We start from the raw sequence: 23,963 nt of genomic DNA on the forward strand, positions 1-23,963 counted from the left end.
ACTCACCAGAACTCCTGCGACAGCCTGGTGATAAAACACCCACCTGCAAGCTCCTCGCCAAGTTACGCACAGAATCACAACATTGTTATTTATTTATTATTATTGCCAAAAGTAGGTTACATTAACACTGCAATAAAGTTACTCTGAAAATCCCCTTGTCACCACACTCTGGCGCCTGTTCGGGTACACTGAGGGAGCATTTAACATGGCCAATGCACCTAGCCAGCACGTCTTTTGGACTGTGGGAGGAAACCGGAGCACCTGGAGGAAACCCATGTTGACACAGGGAGAAAGTGCAGACTCCACACAGACAGTGACCCAAACTCGGGGCACCACACTTTGAAAAAGGGGCTGAAGGCTTTGGGGAGGATATGTGAAATACTTACTAGAATGGTTCCAGGGATCTGGGACTTCAGCTACATGGCCAGATGAGAGATGCTGAGTTTGTTCTTAGAAGGTCAATAATTACAAAAGGTTTAAGCAAATAAAGAGAAACTGTTTCCAAAGACTGAGGGCACAAACTTAACCTAACTGGCAAAAAGCTTGAGACAATACAAGAAAAAACTTGTGTGGGTAAGGAGTAGTTATACTTATAGGGTGGTGGCTACAATTTCGGCAATAGCTTTCAAAAGGAAATTACAGCACAGAAGGAGGCTATTTGGCCCATCATGTCTTATCGGCTTGTCAAAGGAACATAATGACTTAGTGCCATTCCCCTGCCTTTTGCCCATATTACTGCACATTATATATATTCAAGTAATCATCCAATGCCCTCTTAAATGCCTCGATTGAAACGACAGAATACCATTCTCATTTGGAACTCTATATCCGTTCCTTCAGTGTCACTGTGTCCACCACCTGAAACTCCCTCCCTAACAGCATGGTGAATGTACTTCCATCACAGGGACTGCAGCCCTTCAGGAAGTGGCTCGCTACCACCTTTGCAAGGACAATTAGGGTTGGATAATAAATGCTGGCCTTGCCAGCCATGCCCATATCCATGAATGAATAAAAAGGTTTTATTCTGACTAAACCCAGACCATTGAAAAACCTTGTGATCGAGCTGTATTTTCTGCCTAATGTTTATCTTTCTGAAATGCAAATATGTTGAAGTTCTGACTTACTGGTCGTCACAAAAGCACTTTTTTTCTGCAGCAAAAGACTGCGGGCCTTTATATGATTTTCTCATTCATCCCTTAGTACTCCAGTATACTGGGTTTTAAAACCCAAGTTGACGCACTAAATGCATACTTCTTGATTTATCTTTGGTCTTCCCCTGCATGTGACCTCTTCACCACACTTCCCACCCCTTTCCCCAGTTCCTTATTAGATTTAAACGTTTCTACCTCTCAGAATTTCCACCCTGAATGGAAGGCCCTTGGCCTGAAGCGTTAACTCCACAGCTGCTGTCTGACCTGCTGAGAATTTCCAGCATTTCTCTATGTGAGATTTTCAACAATATTTTCTTCTTGTTGTTGCCTAATCTATTCTGCAATCTTGTTGGGAGTCCTGCAGATCCCAACTCTGGCTGTTCACCAAAATCTAAATGCAAGAAACCATCTACATCATCATAGAAATGATAGAATCCCTACAGTGTGGAAAGGAGGCCATTCAGCCCATTGAACCTGCACCGAAAACTGCACTGCCTGGGGGCAAACCAACAATGCACCTTTGGCACTGCCCACTGGGCATTGGGCAGTGCCAAAGGGGCAGGGCCAAAGGGGTGGCAGAACTGACTAGGGAGATGATTAGTGAAGGTGGGATTCCCACTGCCAAAGATCTCCAAAGATGTCAAGGAGTATGGGGAGTGAGCTGGAGTGTGATGTTGGGCTAAAGGATCAGCCATGATTGTACTGAATGGCAGAGTAAACTCATACTGTTATTTCTTGTGTTCTTGTGTACATTAAACACAAGCTTGTTCTTTCTCAGCCTTCTTTTCTCAGTTTCTCATCACCCTGGTGATGTAACAGCTGAGGGAACGTGAGAAACTGAGTGATTACATTCTACGAAACAACTTAAAAGTAGAGATTTCAGTCACGTGACTTGAGGAATGTTGATGCATATAGAATAGCTTTCCTCACTATCTCATCAGAGTGCTAATGTATTTCAAATAAATGAGATAACACTCTAGTTAAAATAACAGATGGAGAAATTTGGGATGGGCATGTTCATGCAAATGTCTACAATGGCCATTGGGCATCACTGTGGCACAATTGTTAGCACTGCTGCCTCACAGCGCCAGGGATCCAGGTTCGATTCCTGGCTCGGTCACTGTCTGTGTGGAGTCTGCACATTCTCCCCATGTCCGTGTGGGTTTCCTCTGGCTGCTCCAATTTCCTCCCACAGTCCAAAGATGTATGGGTTAGGTACATTAGCCACGCTAAATTGTTCTTTCGTGACCTGGGATTAATAGGTTAGGGGGATTAGTGGAGTAAATATGTGAGGTTAGGGGGATAGGGTCTGGGTAGGATTGTTATCAGTGCAGGCTCAATGGGCTGAATGGCCTCCTTCTGCACTGAAGGGAGTCTGTGATTCTATCTTATATGTTTATCTTTCCGGACATGGAACCTTCCAAACTTCCAGGCCCAAAGCTACGATGTCTGGAAATTTCTGATCAGCTCATTCATGTCTACTTTCATGCATCTCTCTAAACCCACAATCTGATTCATTCGACTGTGTGGTTGAAATATGAGACATCTATTGTTCAAACGGGATTAGAGGAGGATTTTCCACTGTGCCCAAATTGGCTTATCTTTACATGTTATTCCTATTCAATCTATCCTGTACCTGGTAACCATATCAGACCCTGTTCAATCTATCCTGTAACTGGTAACCACATCAGACTCTGTTCAATCTATCCTGTAACTGGTAACCATGTCAGACCCTGTTCAATCTATCCTGTAACTAGTAACTATATCAGACCCTGTTCAATCTACCCTGTAACTAGTAACCATATCAGACCCTGTTCAATCTATCCTGTAACTAGTAACCATATCAGACCCTGTTCAATCTATCCTGTAACTGGAAACCATATCAGACCCTGTTCAATCTATCCTGTAACTAGTAACCATATCAGACCCTGTTCAATCTATCCTGTAACTAGTAACCATATCAGACCCTGTTCAATCTATCCTGTAACTGGTAACCATATCAGACTCTGTTCAATCTATCCTGTAACTGGTAACCATATCAGACTCTGTTCAATCTATCCTGTAACGAGTAACCATATCAGACTCTGTTCAATCTATCCTGTAACTGGTAACCATATCAGACTCTGTTCAATCTATCCTGTAACTAGTAACCATATCAGACTCTGTTCAATCTATCCTGTAACTGGGAAGCATATCAGACTCTGTTCAATCTATCCTGTAACTAGTAACCATATCAGACTCTGTTCAATCTATCCTGTAACTGGTAACCATGTCAGACCCTGTTCAATCTATCCTGTAACTAGTAACCATATCAGACCCTGTTCAATCTATCCTGTAACTGGGAAGCATATCAGACCCTGTTCAATCTATCCTGTAACTGATAACCATACCAGAATCTGTTCAATCTATCCTGTAACTGGTAACCATGTCAGACCCTGTTTGATCTATCCTGTAACTAGTAACCATATCAGACTCTGTTCAATCTATCCTGTAACTGATAACCATATCAGAATCTGTTCAATCTATCCTGTAACTGGTAACCATGTCAGACCCTGTTCAATCTATCCTGTAACTGATAACCATATCAGAATCTGTTCAATCTATCCTGTAACTGGTAACCATGTCAGACCCTGTTCGATCTATCCTGTAACTAGTAACCATATCAGACCCTGTTCAATCTATCCTGTAACTGGTAACCATATCAGACCCTGTTCAATCTATCCTGTAACTAGTAACCATGTCAGACCCTGTTCAATCTATCCTGTAACTGGTAACCATATCAGACCCTGTTCAATCTATCCTGTAACTAAGTAACCATATCAGACCCTGTTCAATCTATCCTGTAACTAGTAACCACATCAGACACATGCTGCATCTAACCCCAGAGTTTTCAGCAAGTTTCCAGCTTGCCCACCTGTCAGTGCCAGCATGTTGGTTTCCTTCAGTTTTATTGCATTCATGTACTGTTTCACAGCTTCCCGCAGTTTATCCTGGAGAACCAGCTGGGAACCCAACTCCGTTGCAATCTGTGCATCTGTGGGGACCATGTACAGTGAGCGCTCCACCAGACCGTACGTCTGATCCAGAATGTTCGGGTTCCTGCCACACTGTCAAAGTTATAAAAATACAATACGTCAAATCTCCATCAGCAAATATAACATTCAAAAGGAAATTGGATATTTAAAGTTTATCTGTTAGTGTCACAAATAGACTTCCATTAACACTGCATTGTAGTTAATGTGAAAATCCCTTAGTCGCCACAATCTGGCACCATTTCGAGTACACTGAGGGAGAATTTAGCATGGCCAATGTAGCTAACCAGCGCGTCTTTCAGACTGTGGAAGGAAACCAGAGCATCCAGAGGAAACCCACACAGATAAGAGAAAACAAGCAGACTCTGCACAGACTGTGACCCAAGCTGGGAATTGAACCCAGGTCCCTGGCACTGCAAGGCAGCAGTGCTAACCACTGTGCTACCATGCCACCCACTTCAGTGAAAGAAGAGGAGAGAAAGGGACTGAGTGGAAAGGTCTTTGAAAGAAACAGCACAGACACAATGGTCTTCATTTGGGCTGTACCATTCTATGGCTTTATAAAGACATAAAGACGTACAAAGACAGAATTCTCACGATATCAAAATTAAAATTAGAATTTACCCTTGCTAGGCTTTCACTCCAATTCTTTATAGTAGTTAAGACCAAATGGCCAAAATGTGAAATATTGTTTTACTTACCATCCTGCTTAATAAAACAGCAACAGACAGATAAAGCTTGGGATTTTGAGGTTCTCTTTTCTCCAAGGCGCTAATCAACTGTTTCACGTAATTGTCAGCCTATGTTAATAAATAAATTGTAAAAATGTATAAATGATGATCCCTCATGTTCAGAGAACTATTTGTCTCCCAAAACTTTGGGGGTTTTCCATTTGATGGCACCTACCATTGTCCAACCCCAACTTTAGTTTTGCCCAGAAAAGATCTCACACCGGATCAAATGATGCCTCTCCAGTGGCATTCACCTCTTGTGTTCTTATATGGATTAAAGTTTAAGGTTTATTTACTATTGTCACAAGTAGGCTTACATTAACACTGCAGTGAAATTACTGTGAAAACCGTCAAGTTGATACACTCTGGCACCTGTTCGGGTATACTGAGGGAGAATTTAGCAAGGTCAATGCACCTAACCAATATGTCTTTCGGACTGTGGGAGGAAACCAGAGCACTGGTGGAAACCCATGCAGGCACGGGGAGAAGGTGCAAACTCCACACAGTCACCCAAGCCGAGAATAAAACCCGGGTCCCTACAGCTGTGAGGCAGCAGTGCTAACCACTGTGCCACCGTGTAATGAAATTTAGAGCTGAGTTCTGGTAGAACCTAAAGTGGCATGTAGGAGACCGTCGATGAAGTTTTTGATGACTGTGTCCATCGGATTATTGATGATTAGTCGGAGGCTGAAAGGACAGCAATTGGCTGCCTTGTATGTCTTCTGAATTATGTGTCTAGGACAAACCTGGGCAACTATTTCAGTAATGGATGGATACCAGCATTCTAGCTATACTGGAACAGCTTGGCTAGCTCTGCTGCATACTGCAGCTGGGGTGTTATTAAATTCTACAGCCTTTGTTGTGTCCAGTGCACTTACATGTATCCTAATGCCACACAGGAGTGAACCAAATTGGCTTTGCATTAGTACCCATGATGTGGAGACCTGAGGAGGAAGCTTGTACTTTTGGTTGATCACTCCTGCATGATGCACAGGGCACAAGGAGAGATGCCACCAGGAGGCTGGAACAAGTAAATGAAGGGAAGCCAATTCTCAAAATGAACCAGGCAACATCCATTCCTTGCTTGCTCCAAAAACCAAATTCAAAATCCAATTGAATCCAACTCAAGGTCCCCTCGAGACAGACAAACAAGATCCAATCTGACAAGATGAGGTATTGCATTCCATCTTGGGCTTGATCTTAACCAAAAACCCAAGAAGCGAGTCAGGAAATAGCCAAATGTGCCACTTCTGCAAACAATACCAAGACACTCACAGAAAAGTTCCCATCCAACCATGACATTAGCCAATCTCTCACATCTGTATCACAGTGGCTAAAACCATCTTCTCCAGCATTGGCCTGTGCAATTATGAATTAACTATTTTTTTCACCTTATATTACAGCACTAAAAACAGAACAATCTAACCACAGAAGTAACGGACCTTGACCATGATGCTTTCCCTGAACAGCATTTTCTGGTTTGTGTACAGCACGTAACAACATAAAATAATGACCCTTCTCGATGCTTGCTGAGTGGTTGATGTAAAGTGAGGAGTTGCCAGGACCCTTACAAGTGGAAGCAGGGAAGTGAGGTTAGCGGTGGAGGAGGGGGCATTGCAGATGTCATGCCGATCTTGCTCTTTGGTCCCTTGCCACACAATGAACCTGCAGCTGCTCCCTACCTTTCCTCTGACATCAAGTTTAAAGTTTTTTAATGTTTTTACTTCTTAATCACAAGTAAGGCTTACCTTAACACTGTTACTATGAAATTCCCCTACTTGCCATACTATGGCGTCTGTTCGGGTCAATCCACCTAACCAGCACGTCTTTCAGACTGTGGGGGGAAACCGGAGCACCTGGAGGAAACCCACACAGGCATGGGGAGAATGTGTACTCTCCACATGGACAGTGATCCAAGCCAGGAATCGAACCTGGGTCCCTGGTGCTGTGAGGCAGTGGTGCTAACCACTGTGCCACCGTGCCACCCTCCACACTTTGAAAGCACGCTGGGCTGAAAATTGTGAGATATTATAAAGTTTCCCTGCAGATCCCTGAACGGACCAACTCCTGGAAAATTTCGGGGGGGGCTGGAATACCTTCCCAGTCCTTCCTTAAACCTGCTCCCTCCAGATCAGGCAGATTCCAGCCAATCCACCATGAACAGTGAGTGACTTTCCTCACAAGCCTCCTTATGACACCTATCCTTTATACATCTTCACGGGGTGAGCACTGAGGTTATAGCCTAAAGGATAGAAGGAGTGAAGAGTTTGCAAAGGTCTCTCCAAACCTTTGACTATTTTCCTAAGTCTCCTTGTTCTTTAACCAAAAATACCAGCTTGCTTTCTCCTCCTGATCTGAAGAATGGAACCTCTGATTTTTGAACACTGAAGCCACTTTCCACTGTGGCCCCATTGGAAACATAGGCCATATTGTTCCTCTCCACAGCTCTTGCTGTTTGGTTGATGCAATGGGCGGCATGAGTGTTGGTTTGCCCCTGCATTAGCTATTAATGAATGGAGTCACCTATGGGTTTGGGGTGGATTACATGGGGCAACAAGATTGGTGTCTATTACTCTCATTTCAGCTCTAACAATGCTGCTCCATGTTAGGAGTTTAGAGCTCTTTCTTGTGGCTGGCTGCTTTTTAGAGGAAAAACAATGAGACCACTGATCCTGGCAAAGAATCAATCAATAGCAACAATTTATCACATTTGTCATTGGAGACACGAGTTAAACCAACAAAACTTTTGCCCATTCTTTTATTTCCTCACGGGATGTGGGCATCGCTGGCTAATACAGCATTTATTGCCCATCCCTAATTGCCCCTGAGAAGGTGGTAGTGAGCTGCTTTCTTGAGCTGCTGCAGTCCGTGTGGTTTAAGTACACCCACAACGCTATTAAGAAGGAAGTTTCAGTATTTTGACCCAGTGGCAGTGGAGGAGTGGCCGATATATTTCCAAGTCAGGATGGTGAGTGTCTTGGAGGGGAACTTTCAGGTGGTGGCGGTGTTCCCAGGTATCTGCTGCCCTTGTCCTTCTAAATGGTGGTGGTCATGCGTTGGAAGGTATTGTCTAAGAGGTGTGTTTTGCAGTGCATCTTGCAGATGGTGCACACGGCTGAGTTCATCAGTGGTGGAGGGATGAGGTGCCAATCAAGCTTTGACCATAGTGGCATCAAGCTTCTTGAGTGTTGTTGAAGCTTGAACAGGGGAGAGTATAGCATTACATTCCAGCCTTATGCTTTGTAGACAGATAAGCTTTGGGGACTTAGGAGATGACTTATTCACTGTAGGATTCCTTTGACCTGCTCTTGTAGCGACCATATTTATACGGGCCAGGATATTTATCGGATGGGATTCAGCGATGGTAATGTCAGTGAATGTAAAGCGGCAATGATTAGATTCTCCCTAGTTGAGATGGTCATTGCTCGGTACTTCTGAGGTGTTAGTGTTACTTGCTACTGTCAGCCCAAACCTGGACATGGACTGATGAGTTGAAAATGGTGTTGAACTTTGTGCAACCATCAGCAAACATCCCCACTTCTGAGCTTAAGTTGGAAGAAAAGTCATTGATGAAGCAGCTAAAGATGGTTGGGCCTAGGACACTACCCTGAGGAAATCCTAATGTGGAGATGCCAGCATTGGACTGGGGTAAGCTCAGTAAAAAGCCTCACAACACCAGAAAGTCCAACAGGTTTATTTGGAATCACGAGCTTTCGGAGCACTGCTCCTTAATCAGGTGAGTGGCGAGGTAGGTTCACAAACACAGCACATATAGACAGAGACATTATTGCAAGATAATGGTTGGGATGTGAGTCTTTCCATGTAATCAAGCTCTGAAAGCTCGTAATTTCAGATAAACCTCTTTGGACTTTAACCTGATGTTGTGAGATTTCTTACTGAGGGACTCCCGCAGTGATGTCTTGGAGCTGAGATGATTAACCTCCAACAACAACAACCATCTTCCTTTGTGCCAGGTATGCTCCAACCAGCGGAGAGTTTTCTCTCTGATTCCCGTTGATTCCAGTTTTGTTGGGACTCCTTGATGCCACACTCAGTCAAATGCTACCTTGATGTCAAGGGCTGTCACTCTCACCTACCTCTGGAATTCAACCTGTTTGTCCATGTTTGACCCAAGGGGATAATGAGGTCAGGAGCTGAGTGATCCTGGCAAAACCCAAACTGGGCATCACTGGGCAGGTTATTGTTAAGCTGGTGCTGCTTGATAGCACTGTCAATCACCCCTGCCATCACTTTACTGATGATCGGAATTAGACTAATGGGGTCAAATTGGCTGGGTTGGATTTGTCCTGTCTTTGTAGACAGGGCATACCACGTCAATTTTGCCAGGTAGATGCCAGCTTATAGCTGGACTGGAACAGCTTGGCCAGGGTCATGCCAAAATATCCATAGATGGACAATCTCAGTTCTTTCTGAGAAATGCAATGTTGTCAGCCAGGCACCCAAACTCAGGTTCCCTCTGATGAACGGTCATCCAGACTCGAAACCCTGGCTCTATTCTCTCTCCACTGATGCTGTCAGACCTGCTGAGATTTTCCAGCATGTTCTGTTTTTGTTTCAGTTTCCCTTATTTCTTTTATCAGACAAAACAGTGCCAAAGCCCATCAGTTATTAAGTGACATGGCAATATACTGTTAACAAACAGAAGTTAACAGGTTGGCTTCTCCCTTCAACACCTCTGCTAAATGGATGTTTAGTAATTTAGGTTCTCCTCAAACTTTGAAATCACATTACGGGAAGGTGCTTAATTTATAACAGACCTTTGTGCCTCTTCACAGCCTCTTAACTTCCTATAGAACATTATAGAAACCATAGAAACCCGATAGTGCAGAAGGAGGCCATTCGACCCATCGAGTCTGCACCGACAACAATCCCACCTAGGCCCTATTCCCACAACACCACATATTTACCCCATTAATCCCTCAAGCCTAAACATCCCGGGACACTAAGGGGCAATTTTGCATGGTCCATCAACCCAATCTGCACATTTTTGGACTGTGGGAGGAATATGAAATAAAGTCTTGGGGTTCAACAGCCAAAAAACACTGATTCGCAGTTTGGAAAACCTGACATTGCATTGTATTAATAGATTAATGCAGTTGACTATCTGTAAGCTTCCTCACCTTAGCCAGATCTCCTTCTTTACAAAGTGAATAGAGACACAAGATCAGCAGTGCATCCACATTGGTGCCGTCCTTCAGGATAATTCTTGTTTAAGTGAGGAGAAATGAAAGTTTAGTAACTGCAGAGTCATTTCTTAAAAATTCCATTCACGTACCTTTCTGTTACAGAAAACTTGCACAACACCTGTGCACAATGCTGTTTCAGGTATAAACAGACTTATACAATTATAGCTAGACAAAGGTGATTCATTTCCACATTATTATTCAAATATTCACTAATTTGTTCAGCATTAGTTTGTTTGATTTGTGAAGGTGGCAGTGTTGTGGTGTTGCTGGAAATCCAGGGGACCTGTGTTCGAATCCCACCACCGCAGGTGGTGAAATTTGAATTCAATAAATAAAACCTGGAATTAAAAGTCTTCTGATGACCATGAAACCATTGCTAATTGTCATAAAAACAAACTGGTTTCACTAACGACCTTTAGGGAAGAAAATCTGTCACCCTTACCTAGTCTGGTCTACATGTGACTTCAGAGCCACAGCAATGTAAATCTTAAATTCAATGATTTATTCACAATTTAGACACGTCATTGCTTTTGCATTCTTAGTTCTCTCCAGCTGGTGGTAAATATATATTGAGAGTTGGGACCAGGGTCTAACTGTGGAACATAATAAAGCAGGAGGTGTGGGCCACTTCTGGCTGGTACTCATACTGCTTTGGGTTTCACACAGTATGCAGTATGACTCCATCTTTGTCTGGATCTTTATGGACTTGGGCTGAGATTCTAGAATTTCTGCCTCCTTTTCTGTTTCTGGCAACTTTTGGAGATGGCAGACCTGATACCATCCAGCTCCCACCGGGGGCCATTCTGGGGAGGCATGTTGGATCAATATAGGTAAGGGAAGTCAGTAAGTTAGATCCATAACTTCAGGATCCTTAACAGAGATGGGTCTGTGGAGTCGGGAGCTTTCCATACTCTGCTTCCCATCTCCAACATGAAATCATCATTAAATTGACATTCTCATGTCATTACCACCATATCCCTTTCTCACAGCATCAATGTAGGAATTGTGGGCAGGGTGGGGAGAGAACTGAAACCTTTGTACCCTTTCCCTTACCTTCTGGCTTTGGAAAGGAAGATATTTATGTTTCTTTGCCCCTGGAAGTGTGATGAATTCAAATAACAGTAGCAAGCTTTTGTGAGTTTAAATGAAGAGGATTTGTTTATTCACACTCACTCTGAAAATTCACACACACACACGCATGCACAGACACACACACACATTCAACAGACACACACATACACGCACACACACACACAACATGCACACACACACACGTTCACACACACACACATACTCACACACACACTCGCACACACACACATGCACACATACTCACACACACATACACACGCACGCACACATACTCACACACGCATACATACACACAAACATACACACAAGAAAGATACAGTTCAAGAGAAAGATGTATTGTTGTGGCTCATCATACAAAAAGCAGTCTATGCAGGCCTGGCAAAGATGGCTTTTTCATTCTGAAAGGGTACTTTAGGTAGTTACTACAAAATGTATTGCATCTGTGAGTGCACGTTCCAAACCCATGACCTCTACCATGTCAAAGAAGGCAGCAGATGCATGGGAGCATCTACACTTGCAAGTTCCCCTCTAAGCCACACACTACCCTGTCTTGGAAGTATTTTGCTGTTCCTTCACTGTCAAAATCCTGGAACTCCTTCCCTAACAGCATTGTAGGTGTGCAACACCACATGGTCTAAAGCAGCTCACCACCACCTTATCAGGGGCAATTAGTGATGGGCAATAAAAACACTGACCAAGACAGCGGTGCCCACAACCCATTAAAAAATAAGTTTCAATAACAGAAGCTGTATGTCAGGGATTGTTGTATGATTCCCTTGATGTTTAGTGGTTTCTTTGTACCAGAATAATAACTTTCTTTAAGGTGGGCTTGAAGACCTATTATGACAACAAGCACCAGGTTTAAAAAGGTGTGAGCTTACTGCCTTTTCTGCTGCTGATGTTCAGTGGCTGGTGGTTGGTGCAGTCTGCTTAAGTTTTTTTTGGGGTCTTGAGACAAGTTGATTAAGTCGAATTAAGTTGATCTTTTTCTACATCCTAGCAATGACTGTATCACTACATTCTGCACTCTCTCGTTTCCTTCTCTATGAACTGTATGCCTTGTTGTATAATGTGCAAGGAATAATACTTTTCACTGTATACTAATACATGTGACAATAATAAATCAAACCAAATCAAAGTACAATTAATTCCCTAAAAACAGTTTCAGTCTCATGACTAAATTTTATTGTCCACCTAGAATTATCTGAAAGCCCAAAACCAGGTTCAAAGAATGGAGAAAATAGATGAGTTCCTCATACTTATTTGGGATGAACTGATTTATGCCCAGCTGTCATTGTTAAGGTTCAAGTTCAGAGACATGGGGTGCAATTGAACCAGCACCAATAACAATCCACCCAGGCCCTATCCCTGTAACTCCACATGTTTACCCTGCTTATCCCCCTGATATTAAGGGACAATTTAGCATGGCCAATCAACCTAACCCGCACATCTTTGGGCATCAGCTTGCCTCTATTAGCCAAGACACTAGTCTAGCCTTGTGCAAATGTCATTACTGTAATCTTTGTGCTCTGTAAGCCATGATCATTATAATGTGAGAATATTGAGGCTTGTAGTGCTTGTCTGTCCAGTATCCATGACCCTTGATTGTTTGATACTGTTTAACTTTTTATATGTCCCTGTCAGGTATAAATGGCCAAACAGACCATTCCAAATATAGGCCCCAAAACCTAATGGATTCTCACATGAATGCACATCAGGAATGAAAGGAGCAATGTTTCTTCAATGGGTACTTAACGCACAAAGCCAATTATCAGCTGACCCTTGATCTCTAATCTCAGTGGGCTGACGAATGGCAGATGGAGTTTAATTTAGATATGTTGCATTTTGGTCGATTGAATCAGGGCAGGACATACTCAGTTAATGGTTTGGTATTGGAGAGAATTATAGAACAAAGAGATTTAGGGGTACAGGTTCATAGCTCCTTGAAAGTGGAGTCACAGGTGGACAAAGGGGTGAAGAAGGATTTGGCATGCTTGTTTCATTGGTCAGAACATTGAATACAGGAATTTGGATGTCTTGTTGAAGTTGTACAAGACATTGGTGAGGCCATACTTGGAATACTGTGTACAGTTCTGGTCACCCTATTATAGAAAGGATATTATTAGACTAGAAAGAGTGCAGAAAAGATTTACTAGGATGCTACCGGGACTTGATGGTTTGAGTTATAAGGGGAGGCTGGATAGACTGGGACTTGTTTCCATGTCCAAAAGGCCCTGTTTCCATGCTGTAAACCTTTATGACTCTATGACTCTGCACTGAAACCCTGCAGAAACCATTTGGTCCATTGAGTCTGCACTGACAACAATCCCACCCAGCCCTTATTCCTATAACACCAGGTATTTCCCCTATTAATCCACCAACTCTAAGGGGCAATTTAGCATAGCCAATCCACCTTACATGCACATTTTCGGAGTGTGGGAGGAAACTGGAGCACCCAAAGGAAACCCATGCAGAAATGCGGAGAACGTGCAGACTCCACACTGACTAGTCGCCCGAGGCCAGAATTGAAGGTAGGTCCCTGGCGCTGTGTACCATCGAGCCTTCAGGTCTTTAGCAGATCATTATTGGGGTGCCTATTCAATTGGTCCAAAGCAGTCATCAATTCCTCCCACTTGCCTCAGGATTTTTTAATGTTGATGTTTCCGTGCCCTTTACGGACCCAACCCAGCCCCTTCTCAATGCCACACAAAGAATAAAAATCATGTGCTGTAGTACACAACTGATCGTGCATATTCAGAACCTGATTGATGTTATCCATTAAGCTGTGCCATGGTCAGGGTCACGTGCTCGACCTGAACACTGGGCAAATTAACACTACTGCTTCCTTTTGTACAACCGTCACCTTAACATTTACCTTTGTGCAGTTTCTAAAGTTTGATCCCAGTTGTTCTGGGCAAAAAACAGCTTCATCTTCAGAATGAGTGCTGGCAGGAATGTGGGAGCGATGGCAATGATCTGGTTAACTGTGTCCAAGGCAGTGATGAAATTCTGTTCCTTCTGAAAGTAGTGGACCTGTGGTTGAGAAATCAAGAAGGAGGTGGGTGACAAGCCAGAGATTTTAGCAACAAAGCTCTGTAAGCAATTGCAAAATTCTGAACTTGGAGCAAGGGTAGGCCATTCAGCCCCTCGAGCCCCTCCACCATTCAATAAGATCATGGCTGATCTGATTTTGGTTTCAACTCCATCACTGGAATTCCACATCTTGCCCACCATGGAATCTGAGTGGGCGAGGGGCGGACAGCGGAAATGTCCATTGACTTTGGATGAGAATTCCCATTCTCACGTGAGCGAGGTTGTAAAATCCCACCCCATATTCCTGCCACCCCGGATAACTTTTGACCCCCCCTTACTAGTCAAGAATCTAATTACCTCTGCCTTTAACTTGATCAATGACCCTGCCTCCACCCATCTCCAGGGAATTTCTTCTCAAGAAGAGGAGTGGGCCATTCATCTCCTTGACCCTATCCTGTCAGTTAGTTCAACCTTAGCTGATCTTTGTCTTAATCCCATTTATCTGCCTGGCTCCCATTTGCCTTAACAACATTGCCCGGTTCATGTTGTTATTGAAACTTTCAATTGAACCCTAGCCGTAACAACTTTTTTGGAGAGAATGTTCCAGATCTCTGCTACCTGTTGTGTGAAGCACTTTCTGATATCACTTCAGAATGAGTTGGCTCTAACTGTAACATTGTGCCCCTTTGTTCTGCACCCACCCCCCTCTCCCAACCCCTCCACCCCCACCCATCTGAGGATACAGTTTCTCTCTATCCACCATCTCAAATCCATTAATTATCTTAACATCTTAAATGACGAGGGTGGATTTTAGAATCTTCTACATTCGCTGATGGCACATTTGGAGTTGGGTAGGTGGGATGGGGCAGAATTTGTTCAGGTGTGTCCAAGAGATTGTGGCAATATGTAGATAGTCCAACTTGGGAAGGGGCAGTCTTAGACCTGGTTCTGGGAAACGAGCCCGGACAGTGGGGACCATTTTGGGATTAGTGATCACAATTCTATAATGATTCTATAATAGAATTTATAGAATCCTATAAATTCTATAAATTTATAGAAAAGGATAGAAGTAGTCCCAGAGTGAAAGTATTAAACTGGGGGAAGGCTAATTACAACAGTATTAGCCAGGAGCAAGAGAATGCGGACTGGGGATGGCTGCTTGAAGGTAAATCTACATCCAATATTTGGGAGTCTTTTAAAAGTCAGTTGTTAACAATTCAGGACAAGTATGTCCCCGTAAAAATGAGGAATAACGATGGCAAGATTACGGAACCGTGGGTGACAAGAGAAATAGTGAAAAAAAAGGAGGCATTGATGAATTTCAGGAAATTGAAAATGGATAAGGCTCTTGAGGAATACAAGGATAGCAGGAAGGAGCTTAAACAGGGACTTAGGAGGGTACAAAGAGGCCATGAAATGTCCCTGGCAGGAAGGATTAAGGAGAGTCCCAAGGATTGTTATGCGTTTATAAGGAGGAATAAGATAGTAAGGAAAGGGTGGGTCTGCTCAAGGACAGTGGAGGGAATTTGTGTGTGGAGTCAGATGGGATGAATGAGGTCCTGAACGAGTACTTTACATTAGTATTCACAAAGGAGGAGGATGTGGTGGATGGTGAGTGCAGAAAAGAGGATGTTGAGATGTTGACATTCTAGGACACGTTGAGATAAAAAGGGAGGAAGGGAGGAGGTACTATTTCCATTTCATTTTTAAAGCAAAGGAAGTTGCTCCCTAGGGCTGCTGGAAGAAAACAATGGCTCGTTCTCTCTCTCTCTTAAAAGACCCCTCCGAAAGCTCCAGGGCTGGTAACCTAAGTCATAGCAAGAATGCCTGTGTTTTGCTAACTAATTTTAAGGAGGGGGTTTAAGTCTATCAGAGGAATAGGGCGGGGATAGGATAGCATCTGGGTAGGATTGTGGCTGATGCAGACTCAATGGGCCAAATGGCCTTTTTCTGCACTGTAGGATTCTATGATAATAATATTGCTTGAATTGGAACTCATAGGATATGTTAACAGTTAGGAATTGTATCTTGCCATGTTTATGTACTGCTCAATTGTTAAAAGTTGGACTAATTCATTTGTTATTGTTAAACATCATATCCTCACACTAATGCCAATTTAGAAAATAGTTGTAGTCTAGTCTGGCTTCATAATATACCTTGGGGTTTTGGATCTGGTATCCTAACACCAAGGACGTTATTTCTGCTTACCAAATTGAAAGTTACAAAATTAATGGGCAATAGCTCACCTTTCCCATCAGACCGAATATATCTTTCGAATCCTGCAGCCCTTCTTCGAAGTAATTGATCGCTTTCTTCACATTGCCATTATTGTTATCAGTCAGTTCAATCCATCCTTTAAGTATTAAGATCTGGCAGCAAAAACAATATGGAAACTGATTACAAACAGAACACAACAGATACTGGAAAACTGAAATGAAAATGGAAATGCTGACTTGGGGGGGAAAAAAGAGTTCTGATAGAATATCGTAGACCCAAAATGATATTTTATGGTACCTGTAAAACCAGGAAATGAGTTGGCTGGGATACTTATTGTGGATAAATATGAGATTATCCACTTTGGTAGCAATAATAGGAAGATAGATTATTTATTTTATTAGTCACAAGTAAAGCTTACATTAACACTGCAATGAAGTTACTGTGAAATTCCCTTAGTTGCCACACTCTGATGCCTGTTCAGACCAATGCACCCTAACCAGCACGTCTTTCAGACTGTGGGAGGAAACTGGAGCATCCAGAGGAAACCCACACAGACACAGAGAGGACATGCAAACTCCACACAGACAGTGACCCAAACCGGGACTCGAACCTGGGACCCTGGCACTGTGAAGCAGCAGTGCCACTGTGCTGCCCCAGTTATTATTTGAATGGGTGTAAATTGAGAGAGGTGGACAATCAGCGAGTCCTTGGTGTCCCCATGCATTAGCCACTGAAAGTAAGTGTGCAGGTACAGCTGGCAGTAAAGAAGACAAAGTTGGCCCTCATAGCAAGAGGATTTGAGTATAGGGATAGGGATATTTTACTGCAATTGTAGAGGGCATTGGTGAGGTTAGGTTAGGTTAGGCCACACCTGGAGTATTTTGTACAGTTTTGGTGTCCTTATCTGAGGAAGGATGTTCTTGCCATAGAAGGAGTGCAGCGAAGGCCTACCAGGCTGATTCCTGGGAGAGGAGAGACCAAGTTGCTGAGCATTATATTCACTGGAGTTTAGAAGACAGAGGATCTCATGGAAACATAAAATTTTAACAGGGTTAGACAGGATAGATTCAGAAAGAATGTTCCCAATGGTGGGGGAGTCCAGGATTACGGGTCATAGTTTGAGGATAAGGGGTAAGTTTTAGAATTGAAGAGAAATTCTTCACCCAGAGGGTGGTGAATGTGTGGAATTCACTACCACAGAATGTAGTTGAGGCCAAAACATTGTCTGATTTCAAGAAGAAATTAGATATATCTCTTGGGGCTAAAGTGAACAAGAGATATGGGGCGGTATCAGGATATTGAATTTGATGATCAGCCATGATCGTAATGAATTGTGGAACAGGCTTGAAGGGCTGAATGGTCTACTCCTGCTTCTAGTTTCTGTGTTTCTATGAGACACTGGTGTACACAAACTGGCTGTAGCTTTTGCTAATATAGCAATAATGACCACAGTTCACAAGTAATGCACTGATTTTGAAGTGCTTTGGGCAATCATGATATTATAACAAGTTGTGATATAGGCACAGGTTTCTTGCTTAACACAACATAAGCTACATGCCTCCTTTGATCCATCGGAGATTTTCAACAGCCTGTCAATGTGTTGTCTCGCTTCCTCATGCCGATTCACAAACCACAAGAACATACTAGCATAATAGAGTGTTTTATTGCCTGCAGTGTCCTCGCTTTCTCTCAGCTTTGTGTCAAGTTCCTGAATGGCATCCTGATCTTAGAAAGGCAAAACACTCGTTAATCACTTTATGCACCAGGATTTTGTGACTCTAAAATTTGTATGGAAAATGCATTTCTATAGCACCTTATCCTAAGGCACTTCACAGAAGTGTTAGCAACCAAATCTTGAAACTACTTACCTGGCAGGGGTGAGTCTGGCATAAGTCAGGAGTATGATGGAATACTCCTCGCTTGCCTGGATGGGTGCAGCTCCAACAACACTCAAGAAGCTTGACACCATCCAGGACAAAGTTGTTTGCTTCCACATCCACAAACATCCACTCCCTCCACTACCGACGCTCAGTAACAGCAGTGTGTACTACCTACAAGATGCACTGCAGCAATTCACCGAAGATCCTTAGACAGCATCTTCTAAACCCACAACCACTTCCATCTAGAAGGACAAGGACAGCAGGTACATGGGAACACCTGCAAGTTTCCCTCCAAGTCATTCACTATTCTGACTTGGAAATATATCACCGTTCCTTCGCAGTCACTGAGTCAAAATCCTGGAATTCCCTCCCTAACAGGTGGGCTTCAGCAATTCAAGAAGGCAGCTCAGCACCACCTTCTCAAGAGCAACTAGCAATGGGCAATATTCTGGTCAGCCGGTGATGTCCGTGTCCCATGAATGAATAAAAAAGACAATGATCAGGCAGGTTTAACTCCCAGGCTTGGGCAGAGCCAGAGTAACCAATGGGGTTCAAAAGGGGTATCACCTGATGCAATTTTTCAAAGCCATTTTGGCCTTTTGGCTAAGATGAAATGTCAGATCAAGCCCAAGATGTGTGAAAGCCTCACCTTGTCAGCTTGGATATTGTTTGTCTCTCTCATGACAGCAAGGACAGTAGGACTAGAGGGCACAGCCTCAACATAAGGGGGGTTGGGGGGGGGGGGGGGGTTTAGAACGGAGTTGAGGAAGAACTTCTTCACTCAAAGGGTGGTGAATCTCTGGAATTCTCTGCCCGTTGAAGTGGTGGAGGCTGCCTCGCTAAATATATTTAAGATGCGGGTAGATAGGTTTTTGGTAGGCAAGGGGATTAAGGGTTATGGGGAGAAAGCGGGAAAGTGGAACTGAGCCACTTCAGATCAGCCATGATCTTATTGAATGGCGGGGCAGGCTCGAAGGGCTAGATGGCCTACTCCTGCTCCTATTTCTTATGTTCTTATGTTCTCATGGGGACTATGATTCAATCTGAATTTGGTTTCTTGGATGAAATTTTTTTTAAATAGTGGGAAGGACAGATGTCCAAAAGCTTGACCAAGGTGGGTCTGAAAGGAGGTGAGAGAGGTAGAGAGACACGATGGTTTAGATAATTGCAGAGTTTAGAGTCAAAGCTGCTGAAAACATGGCCACTGATGGTGGGGCGATTAAAATTGGGGATGTGCAAGAAGCTAGAATTGGAGGAGAGCAGTTCTCCCAGAGGGTTGGAAGGCTGGAGGAGGTTAAAGAGGGGTGGAGCTCTGGAAGGAATCTGGAAATAAAGATGAGAATTTAAAATGGAGTCATTGCAGGACTGGGAGCCAATGTAGGTGGTGGTAGATGAATAAGTTTAACTGTATATGAGGAAGAGTGGATGGAGAAAAGACTCCCTCAGCCCATTAGGTTTGTTCCTTCCACAGATTACAGAAATAGCATACTATTTCACAAAGGAAAATTGTATAAAATCTGTTGAATAATCTTTCATATTCCATCACTGAAGGATGGGGAGGCTGTGACGTAAGGGTATCATTACTGAACTAGTTATCGAGTGATCCAGGATAATCTTCTGGTGATCCAGGTTTGAATCCCATCATGGCGGATGGTGAAATTTGAATTTAATAAAACCTAAAAATCTACTGATGACCATGAAACCATTGATGATTGCCATAAAAACCCATCTGGTTCACGAATGTCGTTCAGGAAAGGAAATCTGTTGTCCTGACCTGGCCTGACCTACATGTGGCTCCAGATCCACAGCAATGTGGTTGACTCTTAAATACCCTCAGGGATGGGCAATAAATGCTGGCCTAGCCAGTGATACCCACACCCCATGAACATTGTTTTAAAAAATCACCACTATCGAATCTAAACCTTAGTAGTTTGCAGATTTTTGGTTTTCTTTATGTCAAGTTCTGGAATGGCGTGACTTTAAAGTGTTTATGAAAACTGCATTTTTATAGCATTTTTAAAGTAGCCAGGTGAGAGAAATGAAGCAGGAGGACTTCCAGTTTAGGGGAAAGGTGTTCTGTATTTGATGGGCACAGGATTTTAACTGACAGGTTCTCAGCTTAAAAGATGAAATTAGAGAACGTAAACTGTTAAGAAAATATTCCAATTTGTATTGCTTGGATTCGCATTGAACTCCACCTTCCATCGTGCTGTCCACTCTTTTAATCTGTGCTTTTTTTGTAACATCCTGCTCTCATCTGAACTTACTGTGCTTCTCCTTCTAGTGCTGTGGTAGCATCACCTACCCCTGGAGCAGAAGCTCCTAGTTCAACACCAGGACTTAATGGCCATGGAAGGAACATTCAACGCAGTTCAATGGGCTGACAATCACCTCGGAAATCCTTCCTTTACTATTCCCTGAATGGTAAAAAGTCTGAGTGTAGAGATACGCTAACCGCAACAACTGTGCCTCCTAATTTAGTATCACCATCGAACTTGGACATACAATTCTTTATTCTCTCATATGGATTATTGATGCATATGGTGCAAAGCTGAGACCCCAGTATACAGCCCTCAGGAACACTACTTATCACAATTAATTACAGAGAAGACAGTCGCTTTGTCCTTACACTGTCTCCTACCTCCCAACCACCTACCAACTCATGTCATGAAATTACCTCCAATTCCCTACACGCTCATACTTGTTCATGATCTCTTATGCAGAACATTATCAAATGTTTCTGAGAATCTGTTCAGACAAAATATAGGACACCACTGTTTCGGGTCCATGACCATTCAACATAACTGAAGAAACGGTTTGGTGGGATTTTCCAGCTCGTGCATCACAAGACCAGAAATTCCTGCCTGAGGTCAATGGACCTTTATATTAATTTTCTGTCCTGCCATTACAATTTCCGTGGCAGGCAGGACCAGAAAATCTCACCCTTCATTTCTCATCACAGATACTGCCAAATATTTCCAACTTTTTGTTTTTATTTTAGACTTCTAGCATCTGCAGGGTTTTGTTTTTCTGCGTGGACACTATCCTATCCACCAGTTAATCCACCTGAAAAAAATGCAGTGAGATTCGGCAGACAAAGGCTCTCCATCACAAATTCCTGCGGACTCTCCTTGATCAATGTTCAATTGTTCAGTCATTCTCTTTCCCCATGACAGATTCGGGCAATCGTCCCACGGTTGACAAAGCAAAGGGCTTACCACTTCCTGGGGCTGAATTTCACAAAGGGTCCCCAGCCCACAACTTGAATTTAATAAAATCTGGAATTAAAAGTCTACTGATGACCATGAAACCATTGTCGATTGGCATAAAAACCCACCTGGTTCACAAATGTCTTTCAGGAAAAGAAATCTGTTGTCCTGACCTGGTCTGGCCTACCTGTGACTCCAGATCCACAGCAATGTGGTTGACTCTTAAATACCCTCAGGGATGGGCAATAAATGCTGGCCTAGCCAGTGATACCCACGCCCCATGAACATTGTTTTAAAAAAATATCCACTATTGAACCTGAACCTTAGTCACCTGCAGATTTTTGGTTTTCTTCATGTCAAGTGCTGGAATGGCATCCTGACCTCAGAAAGGCAAAATACTCATTAATCACTTAAGCCCCAGGGAAGAACCCTGACAGGGTACAAAGTGGGTCCCCAGCCCTCAATTTGGTAGCAGTGGGCCCTGCTTGGCAACTTTGCTAGCCTGCCTGTGGGCCCTCTGTCCAATTAATCATCATTAATAGATCAATCGTCAATTGCTGAAATAAGATTTTATTGAATCAAATGGTAGATAGTCAACATCTTTTCCCGAAGAAAGGAGAGTCTAAAACTCGAGGCATAACTTTAAGGTGAGAGGGGAGAGATAGAAAAGGATCCAAAGGGGCAATTTTTTCACACACATAGTGGTGAATGTCTGGAACAAGCTGCCAGAGGTAGTAGTAGAGGTGGGTACAACCTTATCTTTCAAAAAGCGTTCCAACAGTTACATGGGTAAGATTGGTATAGACGGATATGGTCCAAATGTGGGTAATTGGGACTAGCTTAGTGGTTAAAAACTGGGCGGCATGGACAAGTTGGGCCGAAGGGCTTGTTTCCATGCTGTAAAACTTTATGACCTGCCCAGTTACATGTGACTCATTTTAACTGTGAATAATATACTTTCTAGTGTAACATAAAACAATGTACAGAGCAACATAGCTATCTCATATTCAGTTGATCTTTCTTGACACTCTAGTTATGACTGTAACACTGCATTCTGCACTCTCTCCTTTCCTTCTTTACATATGGGATACTTTGTTTTAGCACGCAAGAAGCAATACTTTTCACTGTATACTAATACACATGTGACAATAATAAACCAAATGAAATCAAATCAACTTACCATGAATATCCATGAATTATGACTAATTCACTTGACTGATACCTAGGATTGGGGAAGGGGTGTTACTTTATGAGGATCATAGAACCCTACAGTATCCTACAATCCCACTCAGGCCTTACCCCCATATTCCTACATATTATACCCACTAATTCCTCTAACCTACACATCCCCGGACTTCGGTGCAGACTCAATGGGCCAAAGGGCCTCTTTCTGCACTGTAGGGTTCTATGATTCTTCAGTTATGTTGAATGGTCATGGACCCGAAACAGTGGTGTCTTATATTTTGTCTGAATGGATTCTCAGAAACATTTGATAATGTTCTGCATAAGAGATCATGAACAAGTATGAGCGTGTAGGGAATTGGAGGTAATTTCATGACATGAGTTGGTAGGTGGTTGGGAGGTAGGAGACAGTGTAAGGACAAAGCGACTGTCCTCTCTGATTAATTGATTGTGATAAGTAGTGTTCCTGAGGGCTGTATACTGGGGTCTCAGCTTTGCACCATATGCATCAATAATCCAGATGAGAGGATAAAGAATTGTACGTCCAAGTTTGAAGGTGGTACTAAATTAGGAGGCACAGTTGTTGTGGTTAGCGTATCTCTACACCCAGACTTTTTACCATTCAGGGAATAGTAAAGGAAGGATTTCCGAGGTGATTGTCAGCCCATTGAACTGCGTTGAATGTTCCTTCCATGGCCAACGAGTCCCGGCGGGGCCTGTCACCATTGGAATTTGGAGGATTGAGAGGTGACCTTTTTGAAACGTATAAGATACTGAGGGGACTTGACAGGGTGGAGGCTGATTGGATGTTTTCCCTTTTGGAGGGAATAGTACTAGGGGCACAGTTTAAAAATAAGAGGTCTCCCATTTAAGTTGGAGGTGAGAAGATTTTGTTTTCTCCCTGGAGATTGTGAATCTTTGAAGCTTCCTTCCCCAGAGAGAGGCAGAGGCAGGGTCAACAGAGATCTTAAATTCAGAGGTTGCTCAATTCTCGACAAACAAGGGAGTCAAAGTTTATTAGGGGTAGGTGGAAAGTCGGGTTTGAGGCCACAATCAGATCAGCAACAATCTATTGAATGGTGGAGCAGGCTAGAGGGGCTGAATGGCCCGCTCCAGCTCCAAATTGGCATGTTTATTATAAAAGGATAGGAGCATAGGAACAGTAGACCATTCAGCCCATCGAGCTTGCTCCACCATTTATTACAATCATGGCTAATTGGACACTTCAA

The 23,963-nt window shown here is 43.1% G+C and overlaps 1 protein-coding gene across 1 annotated transcript in view; it reads right to left on the minus strand.

Moving 5' to 3' along the window:
* The window catches only part of ttc21a (tetratricopeptide repeat domain 21A), a 104,166-nt gene that overhangs the window by 57,397 nt on the left and 22,806 nt on the right, over positions 1-23,963 (minus strand). The window contains exons 5-10 of the mRNA XM_080213284.1: positions 18,022-18,188; positions 16,493-16,615; positions 14,089-14,246; positions 10,056-10,140; positions 4,885-4,983; positions 4,066-4,258 (exon numbers count right to left, since the gene is read on the minus strand). Of these exons, the coding sequence (XP_080069410.1) occupies positions 4,066-4,258; positions 4,885-4,983; positions 10,056-10,140; positions 14,089-14,246; positions 16,493-16,615; positions 18,022-18,188 (825 nt within the window). The remainder of the gene's footprint in view (positions 1-4,065; positions 4,259-4,884; positions 4,984-10,055; positions 10,141-14,088; positions 14,247-16,492; positions 16,616-18,021; positions 18,189-23,963) is intronic.

This window comes from Carcharhinus amblyrhynchos, chromosome 2 (assembly GCF_965287045.1).
Source record: "Carcharhinus amblyrhynchos chromosome 2, sCarAmb.v2.hapA, whole genome shotgun sequence".
NCBI lineage: Eukaryota > Metazoa > Chordata > Chondrichthyes > Carcharhiniformes > Carcharhinidae > Carcharhinus > Carcharhinus amblyrhynchos.